We start from the raw sequence: 19,609 nt of genomic DNA, 5'->3' as shown, positions 1-19,609 counted from the left end.
GGCTAGCTCACTCACGCACGTTCTTTACCTACTTTTTTCACAGAGGACCTACTCCCACCAGGCTTCCCTAACATCGACATGGGCCCTCAACTCAAAGTGGTGGAGCGAACCCGAACAGCCACAATGCTCTGTGCTGCCAGTGGCAACCCTGACCCGGAAATCACCTGGTACAAAGACTTCCTGCCCATTGACCCAAGTGCAAGTAACGGGCGGATCAAACAGCTGCGCTCAGGTAAGGAAAGCCCAAGCAGCTGCTGCCCTGTTCCCCTCTTATTAACCTTAGTACTTATTTCACTTCCCAGGACATTTGTGGTAGTAGTTAACATGGGTTTTTGTTCTTTGCAGATATGTTGCCTGTTTGTTTTTTTAACAATATAGTTGAAGGCGATTGAGAAGAGTATCTCCAACTGTGTAAAACATGTAATTGTTTGGGAACTAAAAACTATGATTTACTTTTAGATTAATGACATTGCAATTTGTTTTTTCTTTTTACCAACTGATCTGAGCTGAGTTGAGGCGACCAAGAGATCATGGTCGGTCCAAATTGGAAATGTTTCATCCATGAGTTCAAGTGAAACTCTCGCCAAAAAGCAACCAAGACTTTATTTGCGATTGGATATGAGTCAAACCTTGGTGTAAAAGCATAATTACGATGAAAGCCACTTTTAAGATTTACCGCAGAGTTTGCTAAAAAGAAGGTTTTTGAACTACTCACCGTTGGAGCTGGATCTCTGGCGCTCCGTCGTCATGGCAGACAAAAAGTGTCAATCCCCAAGTGCGACCTTACAGGTAGAAGCTCCACCATTACTCTCCTGCCTGTTACGTCGCACTCGGGGATCGACACTTTTTGTCTGCCATGACGGCGGAGCGCCGCAATCTAAATTTCCTGGACTACAACATGAGATACATACACTTGTATAAAGGTCAAGCTTTAACTAACAATAGTGCTCTGACCGTGATGTAATACCCATACATGATTTTCCAAACGCTGTTGTGAAAATAATGTTTTAGAGTGTAACATTACTGAATGAGGTCACTTCATTCACAACATCCCAGAAGTGTGTCATAGTAGACAATGAGAGCAGGGTCCACATCCAACTGACACAACTCAGTGGTGGATATGTTGTCTTGTTCCCATTGATTTAACCCCACTGAGAGGCCCAGTAAAGCAAAGTCTAATTATATAGCTAATTAAGTGTAGGGCCTGAAGTAACCCCAGGCAATAAGGGGTAGATATTTTAGGTCGATGATTTGTCGCCATTCGAAAAATCCAATGACTCCCATTTGATTTGTTGCTGCAAACGTAAATCAGCGCAGACACCACTAAATAAATAGTCCGTTGCCATCAAGTTGCTGCCCCAGTTGTGGCCCTCCTGAGTTGTACACTGAAACGAATCTATTTGTCATCTCATTATTTATGCCTTGACAAATACAGCAAGTCTACAGCTCCCTAAGACACTTTTTAGACACTTTTCTTTCGCTTTTAACTTACAGTTTTGAGGTAGATGTTTGATTTTAAAGATTTCAAACCAAACCTGTTTTGTTAAGATATGTCTGACTATTTGCTCCCTCTGGGCTGATGTTTTATAGCTGAAAACTCTTTCTTGGTTCACAGTGGCCCGAGGACCTCCTCTGGGGATGTTAGGTTGTCCTGAGGTGTTTTTGGATAAAGCTGTCAGCCAGTGCTTTTGACTTAAGTTTGAGGACAAAGAGTCCCTGCTAGGGACTCTTATAAAAAGAGCTTGAACATTAATTATGTCAACGTCATGCATCTTCTTGTACTGCCAACTCTCTCTGAAACATTAAGAAGAACAACCTTAAAGGTGCACATTGGTGTTTTTGTTTTTTGTGAACGAGTCACATGTCCAGCAAAGATGTTCGTGCTTAACCCTCTGGGGTCTGGGGTATAATTGGCCGTTTTTGACTATTTTTGATTTTACCATTATATTTCACCTTAAAAACAATTTACCTTGCCTTGTTTGGTGTCATTATTTTCACCACAACCTCACATGTGTGACTGTACAGTTATTTTTTCATTTTGACATACTGTATTAACACAATGGACCTAAAATCACGAAAAAAACATAAAATCCGAGTAGGAAAAAGTTAGTTTTTTTACTGTGAAAACCACAAATATGCTCAACGAACCATTTTTATTACTTATAATGCAAATATAAATAGTTGTTTGCTAAATCTGTGCATACGTTTTTGAAATTTACAAAGTTATATGTAACTATTTACATTTAAATGCAGGCAACGCCTCAGGCTCAGGTCTGCCTGAGCTCCTCCAGCTCAATGAAAAGCTGTACTGTCTGCTCCACATTCAGTAATCTTCTCATTGTTTTGACTCATTAAACAAAAAAACGACTCCACTACACACTAAACACACTACATAACACACTAACTACGCACTCCAAACACGCTAAATGTCACAAATCTCCCAACTCTCAAAACTCGCGATCTCTGTCGCTGCCTCTCTGACCGGCACTGCTGCTTTCACTTTTCCGCCCCGTCCCTTCCAAATCTTCCCCCCGCCCTCAGCAACCAAATCACGTGATTTGCCATGTAATTTTGTGATTGGCTGGTGTGGTGCCTTTTTCCACCAATAGGAACATGTTTTTTTTGCTTGCACTTCCTGCTTGCGGACATGTCCGTGAGGAAAGCCCGATCTCTTTTCCGTCTCTTCCTGCACCAAACGCGCAGCAAATGTGACAGCAACATTAGCGAAAAAGTGTGGCGTACATAATACATCGTAACTCCGGTTTTACTTGGCCTATCAACACGATTTAAAAACTGGCATATAGTTTGAAGGTTGCTCTAACATATAGAGTCAGAACAGAGACGCACAGAGGCTCCCTCTCGCTGCTACGTCATCTTAAATTAGTCACGTGATTTTGACGCGCCGGCGCGTCAATCGACCCCAGAGGGTTAACCTTCCACATTAAACTTTTTCTTGCTACCACCACCTGCTTAGCGAACCTGCTTTGCTTCATTGATCAATTGTTGATCAAAATAATGAAAAAAACTCCACAGGGCACGGCAACTGTTCAGATTCACTGCACCTCCTGACATGTAACAGATAACTATTGAAGTTAAGGTTATCATGATCACAACTATGCCTTCCTAATATCACTAGTGCTAGGTGTTAGTCTAACACCACACCAAAGAATAATGGAAGACATTTCATTAAGGTTTTACGAGGTGTTACTAGACAAGAACATCCTGAAAGTGTGTTTCTATCAGTTTAGTCATCAATTTATCTTGCCATCTAGAATAATGTTTTGTGGTGTGATACAGTACAGTTGTGATAAGGCTGTCTGCTCAGCAGTTGTATATAGTTTTAGTGTATTGTAGTAATAGTATAGTTGTTTTTTTATTTGAGCTTTACTAAAGACTCTGAAGGTCCGGAGAGAATTAGAAAAATGTTAGAGACTTTGGTGGTTGTTCCTCAGGTACGTTTGGCAGCTGCAACCTTGTCATCACAGTTTTGAGCCTCCATGGGTGACGACAAAGACGCATAGCTTCCTGCCTGTTGTCTAATGTCTGTACCATCTGTCCTTTTCTGTTTCATGACTTCTTCAATTGTCTTCATGTGTTCTGTCTAACTGAAACTGCTGTCTTTCTCTCTCTTTGTCTTTTGTCTGTATTTGTGTCTGAAACTCAGATGTGTCTCAGTGCACATTGCAGAGTCTTCAACACATTTCATTTGGCTGTGACCCATAACACAAGTTATAACTGAATAAAATAAACCAACCAATAAAATACAAATTAAAACCAAAATGGATTCATTTGATTTCGATTGAAAATAAAAACATGTCTCTAATTAGAATTATACATTTTAATTAGAATTTATGATGATAAATTCAGTTCTTCTTCCACTGTATCTCATGATGAAAACTAAAATGCTGAGGTGGGACACAAGACTTAACTAAACTGAAGTTCCTTTAATTCTTGCGTGGCAGTCACTTTTAACCTCAACCTAAAATGAACTATGTTGTTCTTCCCCTTTTTTCTATTTACTTCGCTTGCTTTGTCATTTTCAGAAACCTTTGGTAAGTGTTTTGCAAAGCCTAGCAAGCCCACCCACTCTCCTTGAAGCAGATGGCATATTTAAACTACTTTCCAAAATGCATGCATCCCCTGCTCTCCCCTCACCTTCGTCCTCTTTTGTTACTTGTTCCCTATGTTCTATTCGTATTTATCCCTTAACTTTTACTTTTGTTCCATCCACTTTCACACACCAACTGGAACTTAAAGCAGAAAGGCAAATCAAGGACAAAGCAGCAGCATGAGTTGAGAATGGGGTGGTTAGATATCATGCTTCACGGTTAAGCAGCACAGTTTTTATTTATACGGTGGAGGAGTTGCTGAGCAAGTCTTTTTAGGCAACATCCTGCTTCACGTTAATGCTCAAATGCATAGTTAAACTAAGGAGCCGTCCAGTTCAGCCACCTTTTCTACAATACTTTAACAACTTTACTGGACTGTTTGGGGTCCCACAAACCTTGTGCAAGGTTACCTTGGAAGAAGCTGTTGCCTTCTATACTTTTCCCTGACTATATTATGTAGATTTTATACTGCTGATGCCCCCTGTCACGTCTAGTTCTTTCTCTCTGCAGTGTTGCACCACAGCAGGCTTTGAGGAAATAATTGGACTCTGTTTGAATCCAAGACAATTATTCCTGTGCAGTCATAGCCAACAGTATTGTTTGTCTTATTGGTGGGACACATATACTACTCTTTGCTTCAGCAATCGTACGACTGGCTTTTTTATAACAGTTGAAACTCAGTTTTCAGAAAAACAGCTCGTTGTCCAAAAATATCCTTGGAAAGAGCAGCAAGTACTGATAGGGGCTGAAAGAATCTTGAGTTCTTTCCAGGTGAAGGCCACTGCAAGACCGCTGTATGGCTGAACCCTGCAATCCAAAACTTGGGCTGGGTGGACCCTCTGGTCTTGGTCAAATATTTTCTCAGGAGAGTATTCTCTTCTATTGCCAAATTGGCCCACATCCCCACTTGGTTTACAAATCACTAGCTAAGGCTCTGTTGCCCATGCCAGAGGGCAAGGGCTCAAGTGATAGTTACTTTTGGCCACATTCTCTACTCCTTCTGTCTTTTTGAACTACTTGCAAAAATATACCCAGCCACTTTAAGCTGGGTAAATTTTACTTACAGTTCAAACTATATGTAGGAGGGCAGAAAGGGAAATTACTTTCCCCTGTTTCAATACCAAGGCTATCGTAAGGTAATGTTAGCTTTGAGGCTTGCATTTTTTCTAGAGAGCTCATTCAGCAGCCAGGCAGGATTTATGCTGATGAGAAATAAGCCTGCATGTTCAAGCCCCCTAGGCTGCCATCTTCTCATGTTCTCAGAACTTCAAGTAGCCATTTTGGGTCTCCAGAGTTTAATATTTAGTATTTGTTGAAAAAAACGTGCATAGGACATGGAAAGCCGGGTCGACAAACATTCGATCTAAAAACAAACTCAGTTTGAACAAATGAAGCCCCCTTGATTATACATGTAAGAAGATAGACTGCCAGCTTGTGTTTGCCATATAGCTGACTGGCTGGCTGACTGGTTGCTCATGTGCCAGACCATGCTGTGCTGGCGGGGCAGTGATATTTGCGTCATTGTCCCCTGAGGAGCTTCTCTAGAGGTGTGGAGGGAGCCTGACATTTCTCCCCAAGTCCCTGTGGCTGCAGACCCCAGGCCCTCCCTGCCCAATCAGCCAGAACAGATTAACTGGAGGCCAGGGAGACAGTGAGAGGATTGGTAGGAGTGCATATTAATAAAGATTAAGGTCATTTTTAATGTAAAGGTTTGAGAACATGACCTGACATTGGATGGCCTCCTCACACGCACATTTACAGTATGCACATTCCAGTGTGAACTATGCTGAGTTCTGTTGCACTTAATCTGAAAAGTGCAAGAAAATGCTTACATTTGTAGCATCAAAGCTGCTCTGCAGGGAGTGCCTAGGACCTCTGCAGATGTGCTAACAAGCCAGAGACCTGCTGCGACACTACTAGGGTCCCAGACTGGTGTCCATGGTGATGAGAAGGTCAGCCAGACGCCCTCTGGAGGGCGGTCAGATTTTGACACTCGGCCAATCACGCAACCCCATTCGTCTCACACGCAGATGGGCAACATCTCTGTCCAGATTGCCTCTGGCCAAACTACATCCCTCAATAATATTTTTAATGTATTCAGAGGGTTGCTTAACAAAACAGATGGGGTGTTCTGTGGAGCAAATAATGCTGCATTTGATAATGCGAGGAGGTCAGCGGTCTGTTGAGGTATATTTAGGTCATTGTCACCGTAAGCTGATCAACCCCTGGCTGGCCAAAGCTTAGAAGGGGAGCTTATGGCCATTAGCTTGTGTGCCTGTAATAAAGGTGGATTTGCCATTGTAATTGAATAAAGGCTCGCCTCTCCAGACCTAGCCTGTCTGTTCAGGTCCCTCCTTAGCTAAGTTTTATTTTTATCTCCTCATGCTGCTTTATTATTAAAAACTATACAATGGAAAAGTTCCAGTGACCTTGGTCAAATATTTCCTTTTGATATTTTATATTTTTTGGGGAACCAATGCCTTTGATCCAAACAACCTCCCTCTATACCTACACCCTCTACCCCTTTCCCCTCTTTTTCCGTTCCTCTTCTGTAACCCAGTTCTTTATGAGGTCCACATATGATGGCCTTCCCTTCTACAAACCTGCTTTATTAACCTTAACCTTATCCTAACCTTAACCTAATGTTGACCTTAACCTCACCTAACCTATAACTAGTGACCCCTTAACCCCTGACTAAAATTTCATCGCAGCTAAAGCAAAATAAACCAACAGCTTCTGCAGCCTCTAATCAAACTCTAACTCTATAACAACATAACCTTCCCAGACCCCTATTGTCCTTTGCGTTGTGATATCCTTTGATTATGTGGTCTCTAAAATCATAGCAGAAATGATAAAAATGTCCTTGTTGTTTTACCTGGTTGTTGCAATGAATCTAAACTATCACTGTGGCAAATCTATGCATAAAGTACACTGTGCATGTATATTGAAGACTAGGTTAATCAAATACAAGAACCTTGCAAGTGAGAAATGGCCAAGAGTAAATTACACTATATTTGTATATTTTTCTAAAAAATAATCTGATCTGACACTGAGACAGTTTTCCCACCTACATCTGACACTGTGGAAATTTGTAACAATTAATTAAATTATAAAACATTTAATTATAGTACAGGAAATGAGTCCACCTCGGTACATTGCACACCAGGCAGAACTTCAAACTCAGTGATTGCCTCCTACCTGCTGGTATCACAAAAGACACTTCTGTATGCAGAGTTGCAATCGTAATCTGTCTAGAAGGTATTGAACATTTAATCCATACTATGTAGCCACCCACACCACTTAATTTACTTCATAGAATACATAAATTGCGTCACGGTTCTCTTGATTTTAACTGGGAGAGGTATTGTTTAGCAGATTGACAGACAAGTTGTTTGTCAGCAGTAATACAAGCGTCATATTGGACCATTGTGGCAAGGAAGGGAGCTGAGCTGGAAGGCAAAGATTTCCAGTTAATCTATGTTCTAAACTCTCACCTATGGTCACGAGTTTAGTGACCGATATATTGAAATATATATATAATATATCACAGATTTCAAAGGTCGGCTGGGCTCACTCTTAAAGAAAGAGAAAGGTAGTAGAGTACAGCCGCTGTTCCTTTGCATTGCAAGGAACCAGTTCAGGTGGTTCAGGTATCTGATGAGGATTCTCCAGCGATGCCTTTCTTTTTGAGGTTTTCCTGGCTGGTATAGGAGACCCCAGGGTAGATGCCAGAACACAGTGGATAGATTACATATGTCATCTAGCATGGAAGTGCCTTAGAAATTGTTCGATCCATCCTTGGCAAAGCAAAAAATTGATGGATTGCAGTCATTGTCATTTTGTTGGTTAGACCAGTTGATTTTTTTTTTACTTACAGGACAGGCCGGTAGTGTTGGGCTCAATGGGCAGTATACACCCTTGACCCTCAGCTCTGTGCCTGCAGGCCGCATATGCTAAGTAGGGCACCTCCCCTGGGTTGGTGCCGCCCAACTGGCATTCTCAGGGGATTGCCAAGGGCACGTTGTTGCCATGAGTCATCCTTAGATATAGAGAGGGAGACAAAGAGAAAGGCTACAGGGAGGAATTGTGGGAACGACTAAGGAACATAAAAACTCAGAAATAGGGAAAAAAGAAAGGAATGGAGGAACAGATAAAGAAAGAAAGGATGGAGAAATAGTTATAAAACATTGAGTGGGGGGAAAAAAGCCAAGTGCGGAAGAACAATTTAATGCTTGGCAGAGACAGGGTTGAAGCTAAGCTGGCTCTCGCACCAACCCCCAAAGCTCTGTCTATAAGGGATGCATTTTACATCACAGCAACAACTTGGGCTACATTTACTGACTGGATAAGCTCAATATTTTATTGTCCCTAATGGGACATTTGGCCTACAGTCAGGTATGTAACACAATACAGACTCACAATAAACAAAGGCTCGAGAAACATACAATTCTCAGTAAGATGAAACAATTGAAAGAGGCAGGAGATTGAATGACCAGAGTGGAGGGATGAAGCTTGAGGCGAAGAGTCTATCTGTCACAGTTAAGCAGGTTTACAACTTGTAGGATAAATAAGAACTTCAAAATGTTTTAACCTGCGGTTGCCTAAAGGAACAGCCTGGATTTCTTGTTCAGTAGGGACTTGCATTCCTCCCTCAGCAGGTTTGTTCCATACTAATGTAGATAACCGAGGAGGATAGTGGTGCACCTAACTTTTTTTACTGAACACTTATTCAAGTTCAGTAGGCTGGGAAAAAGGTTTTTTGCCACTGACTTTTGCAATCCATGTAAACTTAAATTCAAACCTCTCTGGGTCACGCTTTATCACCCCGAGTTGCAGCTGTGTTAAAACGCATGCCAAGACCTGAAGCTTGTTCAGCTCTGCCAATGAACAATTGTGTTTCCTGTCTTAACATTTAAGGAGAGGTATAAGGCAAGGAGAGGTAAAAGAGAAACTGAGAAGTTGATGTAAGTGCCAGTCCTTTGTGATACCAGCAATGAGAGGTGAAAAAAAAATCCCATTTCTGAAAGCCCTGTTAGAGATGACCTAATCGTATGACAATCTAGTTCCAGTGTTCCACCTTCCAACCCAAATAACTCCTCTAACTATTACTAACATTAACGTTGAACTAAACTTATGTTGTGTCTTCGTTTTTGTGTCTCCTCCAGAGGGTACCCCGATTCGAGGTAAGATGTTTAACCAACACAATGAAAAGGGAAAGAAAAGATGCTAACTGATACTAAACCAGACATAACCGCTCCTAACTCCATCCAAATGACTTAAAGGGGCCGGGGCATCAAGTGGGCTTTTCCTCTTAAAAGTGTCGAACCTTTATCTATCCACTAACATTAATATGTCATCTGTGTTTGGGTTCTATGTGCTCTGTACATGCGGTTCGTGAGTGTGGTCATATGTGATTATCAGTCCCACGCCCCATGTCATCATCAGTGTGCAATTCTACCACCTCTGTGGGCGTTCTGTGTTTGTGTCTTCCTACTATCTCCACAACATCATCAGTGTCAGGAAACTACTGAGCTATTCAAATTGTGTCGCTGGCTGTTCATGATACAGGATTGGGATGGTGGAAGCAGGGGGGAGGGATGTTGAGGGTTATTACGAGTCGGTTTGTTTGCTTTATGCCTCTGACATTTAAATTGTTTGGACATGGGGCTGGAGGGTGGGAGAGTGGTGATGGGAATTTGGGGGATGGGCGATGGTGACTGTATTTGAATACTGTTAACTGTTCAACACAATCTACGCAACCCCCTTTCTTTCTTCTCCTTCTCTGCTTTGATATCCTCCTCATCCGTCCCGTACCCCGTACTTTTATGAGCCCAAGCTGAAAGTACTTGCGGTAAGTCTGGGGAAAAGCCAATATAAATCACATCTGATTTAATTTCCTCCCTCCCTGTTAGGCAAAATTAGGGAAGCTTGCGGGTAGAATGTACCCCCCTTAACCATACCAAAACAAGCTGTTATTATATCAGAGGATGAACAGGAGGATATCAAGGTGGTAAAGGAATGACACAAAGGTCAAACAGTTGGACTTCGAGGAATTATACAATAGCTTTGTCAAGTAATCCTTCTTCTCCTCTTATTTTTCTTTTCATTTCCCCAGACAAGTTAATTTTCACTTGTAATTATCCACCAGGTTTTGTTGCTGAAGTATTCTCTCCCAGTTGAATCAGTGTGTTTGTGTAGAATGCTTTTGTTCAACAGGCGGAGCAGGTAAGTGAAAATCAAAGTTTGCCATAAAGATCCCCATTCTCATGGCGATGGGACGAGTGCTTCAAGTTTCACCTTTACAGTGAAGCACAACCAATTTGACTATAGAGCTCCAATGTAAGATAAAGGTCCTCCATCCTTAACCATTCCATACATGCAATACATGACATGAATCTCTGAACAGCAGCATATTGTCAAACACATTCATAAACACTTAAGGTTTTAGACAAAATTCAGAACCTTTGCGCCTTCAAAAGCCCTCACTCATGCCCAACATAGCCAAATCCCAGCCCTCCCTGCTCTGCTTTGTTTGAATAAGGTCTCATAAATCATTTTGTGGCGAACAAAAGCAAGCATGACTTATGAACCCTCCATTTGCATAATGAGATAAGCGGCTTGAAAAAGGCGGTTTCTCCTCGACATGTTACCAAATGCCGACACTGACTGGTGCCAAGAGTGTATGGCTCTTATGTTGAGGGAAAATTAATGTCATAGGATCTGGAGAGAGGTGCAAATGTAGTTGAGCTCAGGGTGTCTGAGAAGGACACAAATGGTTTGTTTGCATAGGTGCCCGTTCACCCTAATGTAGCCTTTCACATACTTTAAGTTGACTCCTTCACTGCAGAAAATGGATAATTTCAGAATGAAAATGAACATCGTTTTTCCTACTGACAAGTCGTTTTAAGTCACTCTGCGTCAAGTCAAGTCAGAATTTTTTATAAAGCCCAATATCACAAGTCACAAATGTACAATTTGTCCTGCATACCACTCTCCATTGGGATAAGGAAACGAAGGAAAAAGACCTCAAGCACGCCATTCATACAGATAGCCTAATAGAAATTGCTTAATATAGCAACATTGAACTGATAGTTTTGCCGTGTCAGCCCTGCTCTTTGCTTCACTGCTGTTTGGATTAGAAAACATGTTTTCCAATCTGGATGAACCACATAAAGTCCATGACCTGGCTAGTTAAATCTAGGCCCTGCAGCTTCGGACCTGGAGAGACAAAGATCGTGCTGTATGCAAATAACAGATCAATGCCTACCTGATTACAGCCCACCATGCCACTGGGAACTCATGAGTATTAAATGAGTCAGACTCTTAAGCCAGCCTGTTGCAAAAGACTCTGTCCCTATTCAGCTGAGTAATGGGTGCTCTGACTCTGTTTTGTTTGCTGTTTGACTTTGCCTGTTGTTGGCTTGTCTGATTCTCTTTATTCAACTTCTTCTATACCAAATCAACTGAAAACTTGGTTAAGTGTAATGCTTTTATTTCTCATCAGGGAATGCTGCACTAATTTACACCACATATAGTAGTAAAAGAAACAAGGACAACAACACACGAAGAAGAGAGAGAGACAAGAGGAGGGCTTGAGTCTCCTGTAGGATGAAGATACAAGAGGAATGGAATGAGGCCCAATCAACCAGAGGAGAGAGGTCCCAAGATCACTTGACAGAGAAGCCTGAGTAGCAAGAGAGGGGAAAAGAATGAGATAAGAGAGAGAAAGAGAGCTTGGATGCTCATGTGTTGGTTGGCCAACGAACATACAGGGTTAGAGAGATGCATAACTAAGGCTGTATTCTTAGTTGAAAGACAAACATAGAATATACGTTTGAGGCTCAATAGACTCAAAGTTATCAAAATTAATCAAAGTTAGGATGAAAAGATGAGTTTTAAGTTTGAATTCAAAGGCCTCACCAGAGTCCGACTATCTGATATCAGCAGGACGATTATTCATGGGGGGCATCATATAAGAAGGCCCTGCAGCCTGCTGACTTCTTTTTATTTCTGAGCTGAGAGCATGGGATGGAATATAATAAGATCAGACAGGTATGAAGGGATGTGCCCGTCTTAGGATTTTTTTAAGTAATCAAAAGCGCCTCAAGTCTCATCTGATGTCTCATGAAAATCACAATGTGCGTCATTGGAAGTAGCGTCACAGCTTCGCGTGTAAGAGCCGATTCCCAAAATGTCTAAACTGCATTAGCTTTGCTTCCATACATACGCCCAGGTGCTGGCCTAGAGGTTAGCTGGGTAGGAAGGTAGCTTGACTCCCTACCTGCTTCATTACTGATTTCATAGGAGCGTTACAAGCCAACAGATGGGCGCTGACAACAATGGCATCACACGTGGGGCCCCATGCTGGTGCGATCACAGTGTAATGACCTTGGGGTGGTGGCAGTGCGTACCCAAGTGACAGCCAGGATACAGACAGACGGAAAGGGAGACAGAGAGAAAAGGCCATTTCCATACTTGGCTGCCATGTATCCACACTGGCTGTCTTCTCTATTATGTGACTGTTAGAACTGCAAGTTCACAGTTGAAATGAAATGCATAACTTTCCTCATTTTGTCATCCTACAGTCACTGTATAGCTTTTGGAATTGATGTTCGACAGTACAACAACTGCACGCTGTATCAAACCCTGTTGGACCTGCTGTAGCTGTAGCAATGCACTATCCTTTGCAGAGGGATACTAATTGGCTTACAGTGTTTATACACACCCCTAATTGCCAGAATAAATGTTGGCATTTACATTTCTGCAAACCATGGATATGTTGAAACCTTTTTTTTTTCCTGATTCCAGTGATTACATTTCAAGTTTTTCTGACAAAACAGTACATAAGGTTTGGTTAGGTTTAATCACAGAAATGGCAAATCCAAGGGTGGAAAATGTCTTGAAGTCTCATCCAAAATACCAGGTTTTGTTTTCTTCCACATCGGGAGGTGGTGATGGTTAGTTGGAGCTGCTTGAAGGAAGTGCTTATTTTAAATGGAATGCTAAATGGACTTGCATTTCTATAGCGCTTTTCTAGTCTACAGAGCACTTTAGCACTTGTTCCATTCAGCCGTTCACACACATATTGATACACTGATGGCAGAGGCTGCCAGGCAAGGTGCCAGATGTTGAACAGGAGCAATTTAGGGTTCAGTATCTTGCTCAAGGTCACTTCAGCATGCAGCATGGGGAGCCAGGTATTCGAACCAGTGACCTTCCGATTACTAGACGACCCGCTCTACCTCCTGAGCTATTTAAAGGGAAACCACAGTGTTTTTCTAAACCTAACCAAGTAGTTTCGGTGCCTTTATCTTGACATTTGTGTAACAGACATTTACATGTTTGTAACAGCTAACTTGACCGGGGAATGAAAATGTGTTGTTTTCACAGGTAGGTGAGGCCAAATGCAACTGTGACATGGTGGACCAGAGGGAGTCTGTTACATGGTTTGGACTGACACCAGGTTACATAATGTGAACATGATAGTGATATGTTGGAGAGGAATAGATGTAGGGTATCCGTGGTTTGCATAAAAGTATAATGCCAACGTCTTATTCTGGCAACTTGGGCTTCTATGCATGATGTGCTGTCTGTTTACAACTTTGTATGCTTTGCATGTCAAGACAGGTTTGTTTATTACTAGAAATATATTTGATTATTATAACTATTCCTCCCGAATCATTAAGTGCACTATTTCTATTACAAGGCTATTTTTTTGAGTGCGTGTCCACTTATACAGTAAGGTGCTAATTTGGGTTTTAATTGCACAGTAGTAGAGCTTTAGCTATCGAGCAGTGTTGGGATGAGAGGACAGAGAGGAAAACGACAGGAGGGGAGATGAGAAATGAGGGACTAATGAGAGACATGAACTGAAAACGAGAGATAAAATGATGAAAAGAACAGTGTGCCACCGGCAGGCCTTAGTGGGCTGTGGAAAGAGCAAGAGGGAGGGAAAGAAAGAGTGAGACTTGGCCAGCCATTTTGTTGATCGCCTAAACAAATCAATCAAGGGCCGCTGGAGCACACTAATTGAATTACACAAATGGGACTAGGGGGGGTACACATGGCAAAGCTTCTACAAAGCAGCGACAGGGGTGGGCAGACTACGGCTTCAGGCACTTTCTGAAATTAATCATCCATGCTGGCCCCTCCTCGCTTTTCTTTTATCCCCTCATCTGTCCTTCTGTTTTTCTGTGCTTGTCAGTCTCTTCGACTCTTCTTCCCAGCCTTCTTTGATAGGTTTGTTTGTTCTCTCTGTCTGTTGCTCTATTGTACACTGTACCTTTCATAAATGAGACTGTTTCCCACCTCTTTCTGACTGTCTTTTTTCCTCTTTCCTTATGCTTTTTTTCTCAGCAACCCAGTCTTAAACTAAAACAAGCTTGTAATGACTTTGTTAATATCAATATATTTGTTAATATCTATATATATATAGATAGATAGATATATGTTTTGATATATTTCCTGGCAGTCGGCAGCTAGAGAAAGGGCATTGGAAATATGCAAGGGACTCATTTATTTTAAATTTAGGGAAAGCTAAAAGTTTAAAGTCTCTCTTACCACCGAATACACACATCTAAATCCTTTTCACAAGAAAATTGTGAAATAATAATATACTTAAGACTACTGGCACAAGGTGACTGCCGCAAAAAGCTTTTGTTATAAGAATGTCTGTTCCAAACTCTGAATTGGATTTCAAAACATACAATTGTTGAGCTCTGCAGGCAGTCTCCTTTGTTATCACACCTTGGCACTTCAACGCACCTCATCAGATCAGCCCGCGGCATGCAGCGCTGTTAACCAGGGCACCTGTCACAGCTGGGATAAATGTCCCAGACCCACTGCCCATTACGGCCTTCTTTATCGAGTGGATGAAGTCAGTGAACATGCTGCAAGACAGCCAGGAGTGGGTAGCAGTGGAGATTGGAGGTTGTGAGTGTTAGCGGGAAGGACGGGTCACTTTGACTGAGATGGAGACTAATTGGTCCTCATGGAAGTGATGTCATTATTATCAAGGACTGTATTCTCTCTGAATTGTAGCCACTGTTTTTTCTTCTTTCGGATCCTAATGGTGCCACATACATCACGGAAAAGAAACGTGAAGAAAAAACTAAGCACCAATCTTTTCTCCTCTGACCCAGAAAAACGTGAATTATGACTCAGCAGGGGTGGTTCTTCCTGGGGTTTTGCTTATAGTCGGTGTGGCCTTAACGTCCTGGACTTTTTCAGATTGTTGCCTCAGTGCCCACGACAGCTCACATGATGTCCTTCAACATCCATGTTTCCTTTATAGGGTGTCCTTGAGCAAGATTATGTAGCAAGTGAAGTAGTATTTGCTCAGTGATAGCACGCCACACATGTAGTTAAAGTATTCACAGTGTAAATAAAATAGATGAGTAAATGGATTAAAAAAAAAATACATATGAAACAGTATTTTTTGGAACAATATCTTTCAGTGGATGTTTTTGTTTTCTGTATTAAATAATGAGTCCACACAGTCAGACTTGGTTTGTATGCTAATGCCCTCTTGTCGCAAGCAGAGTAGTTGTTTTTCCATGTGTTCTAATGAAATCAAGCAAAACAAACTTGTCTTTGGTAGTTTCGACAGTTGCCATGTTTGTGATAAGGTTTTGTTGCAGGGGACGGGGAGAACATGCTTCTCATCCCCATAGAGAACTAGCTTTATAAGCACAGTGCGGACATTTTGCGAGTGACACCAAAAATTGCTGTTTTTTCCCCGGCAAGTCTTTATCAGTAAACACGTATTATGTGAACAGACTGCTTGCATGGTTTTGATTGTGCCTGTGAAAGATAATTTTCAGCATTTATTTCATTCCTTGTGTTTCCACTTTTCCTGATTAAAAAAAAAAAAATGCCAACGGCCACTCGCGCTCCACTGAGCCACAGGCTGGCAGGGTAGTCAGAGCGCAATTATGCAAAACAGAGAGAGCGTAGTCAATTTTTAAAAAAAAGACAAAAGGAAATGGTAGGAAAGAGACACACGCTGGTGACAAAGGTTTTCAAAGGGCTGAGTTTGTTTTGTGGGTGCACGTGCACTACATGCTGCTGCCGGAGATAGGACATCAAAAGAGTTTCATTTGGATTTTGTATGTTAAAAAGCGTCAGAGGTCTGTTGTCTTTAAATGCTAATAGTGTTATGCTTTAGAATAACTGCCTGTTTCACTAAAAAGATAGGAAAGACATTTGAACTTCTTTTTTTTGTGGTGTACAAAAGACAAAGCCAGGACCAGAGGAAAACATATGAAATAGGAGAGTGGAAATGACAAAATGGACGGACTTGCAAGTCACGCAGTGTGGCGCAACACATGTAACACCAGCGGGATATTGCATCTCCACTATGTGCGAATCTGACGGAGAGAGGAGCATAAAGCCTCTCGAAATAGAATGAAGTTGTGATTTCTCTCCCTCTTTCTCTCTTGCCTTATCTGTTCCTCTCCTTCTACAGCCCTCTCACTGGGTTTCTTTCATCAAACAATTGACCTATTTGAATAATAATCACATTCATTTGTTGTTATTCTTTAATCAAGTTTAAGATAAGTAATAACTCGCCCAGATTGTAGCGAGGGAGTCAGACATATTTTCTCTTCACTATTTTCTGGGGCAGAATAATAATAGGCAAGTTTAAGATGGAAAAAAAAAGAAATACGATTTATGAATACCATTTTCCTCTTCTGCTGTCATTGTTTTCCTCCCTCTCTTTTATTGTTTCTGCCACTCCTGTCTCTCCCTCTTACTTCCCCTCGCTTTCTTTTATTCCTCAGTTGTTTGCCCTCTCTCTGTGTTCTGCCAGCAGAAGGCGTCTTTATGTGCTCCTCACAGCTCCACTAAATAATAGCTAGAATATGTAATGAAGCCAGTAGGGGTTTGGAAACAATAGATAATAGCACCTAGCGAGGAGCCCTCCAACAAAGATGGCGAGGAACAGATGAAACTCCCTCCATCGCCTCATAGACTTCTCTGTTTTTTCTCTCCATCTTGCTCTCTCTCTGTCTCTTTTTCGCCAGGAGGCTCAATTCAAAGCCGCCAATGTTGGTTTTAATTGGCTCTCAATTAATTTTGTTTGGCTCATTATCTGTCACCCACCCGCGTGTTGGTGGCTATGTTTAGGTGACCTTCAGATGACATTTGTTGAATATTATTTTCGGATAAAGACATTTGTATTTGTTGGAAGCATTTTGGAACAGTGGACCTTTAGCAGCTGGCATACATGGAATGAAAATATATAAAATACAACATTTACACTGATTTATTTGTGTTGTAAAGGGATGTATCCAACCATAGACCCTTCACCACCTTCACCAAAAAAATTGTACCAACAATCCGCCTTCTAAAGATTTTTTTTAATTCAGCAAGGGGACTAAGGCTGGGGAGCCGCTGGCAGAGCTTTCTGGAAGCCTCCACCTGGAGTTGAACTTCACACACTCCTTACTTTGTGGTCTCCCTGGTGTTGAGGCGCTAGGCTTCTGAGCACATTCCAACCCACCTGCCACCGCTCTGGCATTTGCTGTTCCAAGCGCACATCAAACACATCCAAATCAGATCCCTGCATAAACGCAGAGCGAAGACTGCACCACCTGCACTCTGCAGGTAGACGTTTTCATTTGGTTCGTGAGCTGTGTGCCAGGAACTGTTCCCCCTAGGGGGAGAAGGATGATCTGAGCTGAGGAGGGAAATGAAGAGAAGCAAAAAATGGAGTATAGGTTGTTGTAGCGTTGGGTCTGTTTCCGTTTTTTCAAACAGAAGATATCTCTGTATTGCCTAAAAGGTGTCAAAGAGTCTAAGAGTATTAGGCCGTGGCCAAGGTGGATAATCTTTATAATTAAGCTGGATCGATGGTCTCATTTGTGGCACAGCTGAGAAGTGTTATTAGACCAATGTTCCAGAATAGTAGCTTTGTACAACATTGTGTTCCCTCCGCTTGCTGTTGTGATGGAGTAGGTTATGGTATATTACAAAGCATCCTGGGCAGCGGCTGGCGTATTGATGCTTCCTGGCTAAACGCTAACGAGTGATGGTGCTGTGTTTGTCAGGGAGGCCTGGGCTGCAATCTGTCTGCTGAGCCAGCCAGAAGCCCTAATGATATCATCAGGAAGTGCCGTCAACAGCGCTCTAATGAGGAATGATCTGACGCTCGTTGTTCCACCTCCCTCCTCCATCCCCCAGTGTTGTTGCCAAGCAGTTAGGTTGACTTTATTTGCACATATAAGAGATATATTCCAGAAAGAGATTAGAAATAGAGTCTGTTTGAAAACACATATAAAACTTATAGAAAATATGAAAATATGGGAGAAAATGGTAATAAGAAGATAAAAAGGAGACATGTATGTGATTTTGACATTATATATAGATTATATAACATTTTAATATACTGCAGTGAAGAGTAATTAAACAAACACATGAATAAAACAGATGACAGATGATTTTAAAACAACCCAATCACAATGGTCGTCAGTATTTAGTACATTTGCACGATATTATGTAAGAATTAGATGTGTCTTTACTTTTTGCAATTTATAAGCTTACAGACGGGCCGAGCTGCTGCATTATGCTTCCTGCCAGTGTTCATTTGGACATGAACTGTATGGCTGGATATTTTCCCATGACCTCTCTTCCCCAAGCGCTCACAAACGATCCCTCGGAGGGCGCTTTGCACAGGGCGATTTGTTAATCTAACTCAGTTTACAGGACCATCTCAGCACGGCTCTCCATTCATCACACTTACATCATTCCTTTGTTTATATTGCATTTTTCAAATAGATCTCATGTCATTCGTGAGCTGCGCACAAAAATACAGCAGCCACCATATTTAGTGTGACCTCTTCGGTGCACATTTGTATTTGTGGATGGCTGAGGCTGGAGAGAAACCCGGTCTGTCATGGTAATCTGCATTAGAATCGCGGAGAGAAACAGTTCTTGACAAAATGGTCCTGAGAAAAGAAAAGATACCCTCCATTAAGAAGATTGTCTGACTCCTTCATGCACTGTCACTGACAGATCAACTAATCATTTCTTCCCTGCTTTCTCTCTCTCTCTCCCCCACCCCCTGCCTTCTTTGTCTTTGTCGGATGTTGTCATTTCCCAGGTGCCTTGCAGATCGAGAACAGCGAAGAGACCGACCAGGGGAAGTACGAGTGCGTGGCGTCTAATGTGGAAGGCGTGCGCTACTCGTCCCCTGCTAACCTTTATGTGCGAGGTAGGGAGCAATCCGGCCCCAGAGCCAGGCCAAAAATAAAAAATAAAAACATCCACCCATTCTGACTAAAATGTCTGCACAGTGCAGCTCAGCTTTAAGTGGCATTACTGTTGAGCTTAACAAATGATAATTGCTTCCATTCTAGCCCAGCTGTATTTGCACAAAATGTATTTTGCAAAATAGTATTACCCGAGTCGTATAAATCTTTTAGCTTTGATAGTATTGCCTGCCCACAAATGTAATTTCATATGCACTGAAACTTCCAAATGTAAAACTATAATTGACC

General features: G+C 41.8%; 1 protein-coding gene across 10 annotated transcripts in view; it reads left to right on the top strand.

Moving 5' to 3' along the window:
* ptprsa (protein tyrosine phosphatase receptor type Sa) overlaps positions 1-19,609 on the top strand; it is a 245,849-nt gene that overhangs the window by 146,830 nt on the left and 79,410 nt on the right. For all 10 annotated transcript variants that reach the window (XM_030433082.1, XM_030433078.1, XM_030433080.1 and 7 more), the window contains 2 exons: positions 44-232; positions 19,213-19,323. In XM_030433082.1, coding sequence (XP_030288942.1) covers positions 44-232; positions 19,213-19,323 — 300 coding nt within the window. The remainder of the gene's footprint in view (positions 1-43; positions 233-19,212; positions 19,324-19,609) is intronic.

The sequence above is a fragment of the Sparus aurata genome, chromosome 11, assembly GCF_900880675.1.
Source record: "Sparus aurata chromosome 11, fSpaAur1.1, whole genome shotgun sequence".
Taxonomy (NCBI): Eukaryota; Metazoa; Chordata; class Actinopteri; order Spariformes; family Sparidae; genus Sparus; species Sparus aurata.
This window is presented reverse-complemented; position numbering and strand designations above follow the sequence as displayed.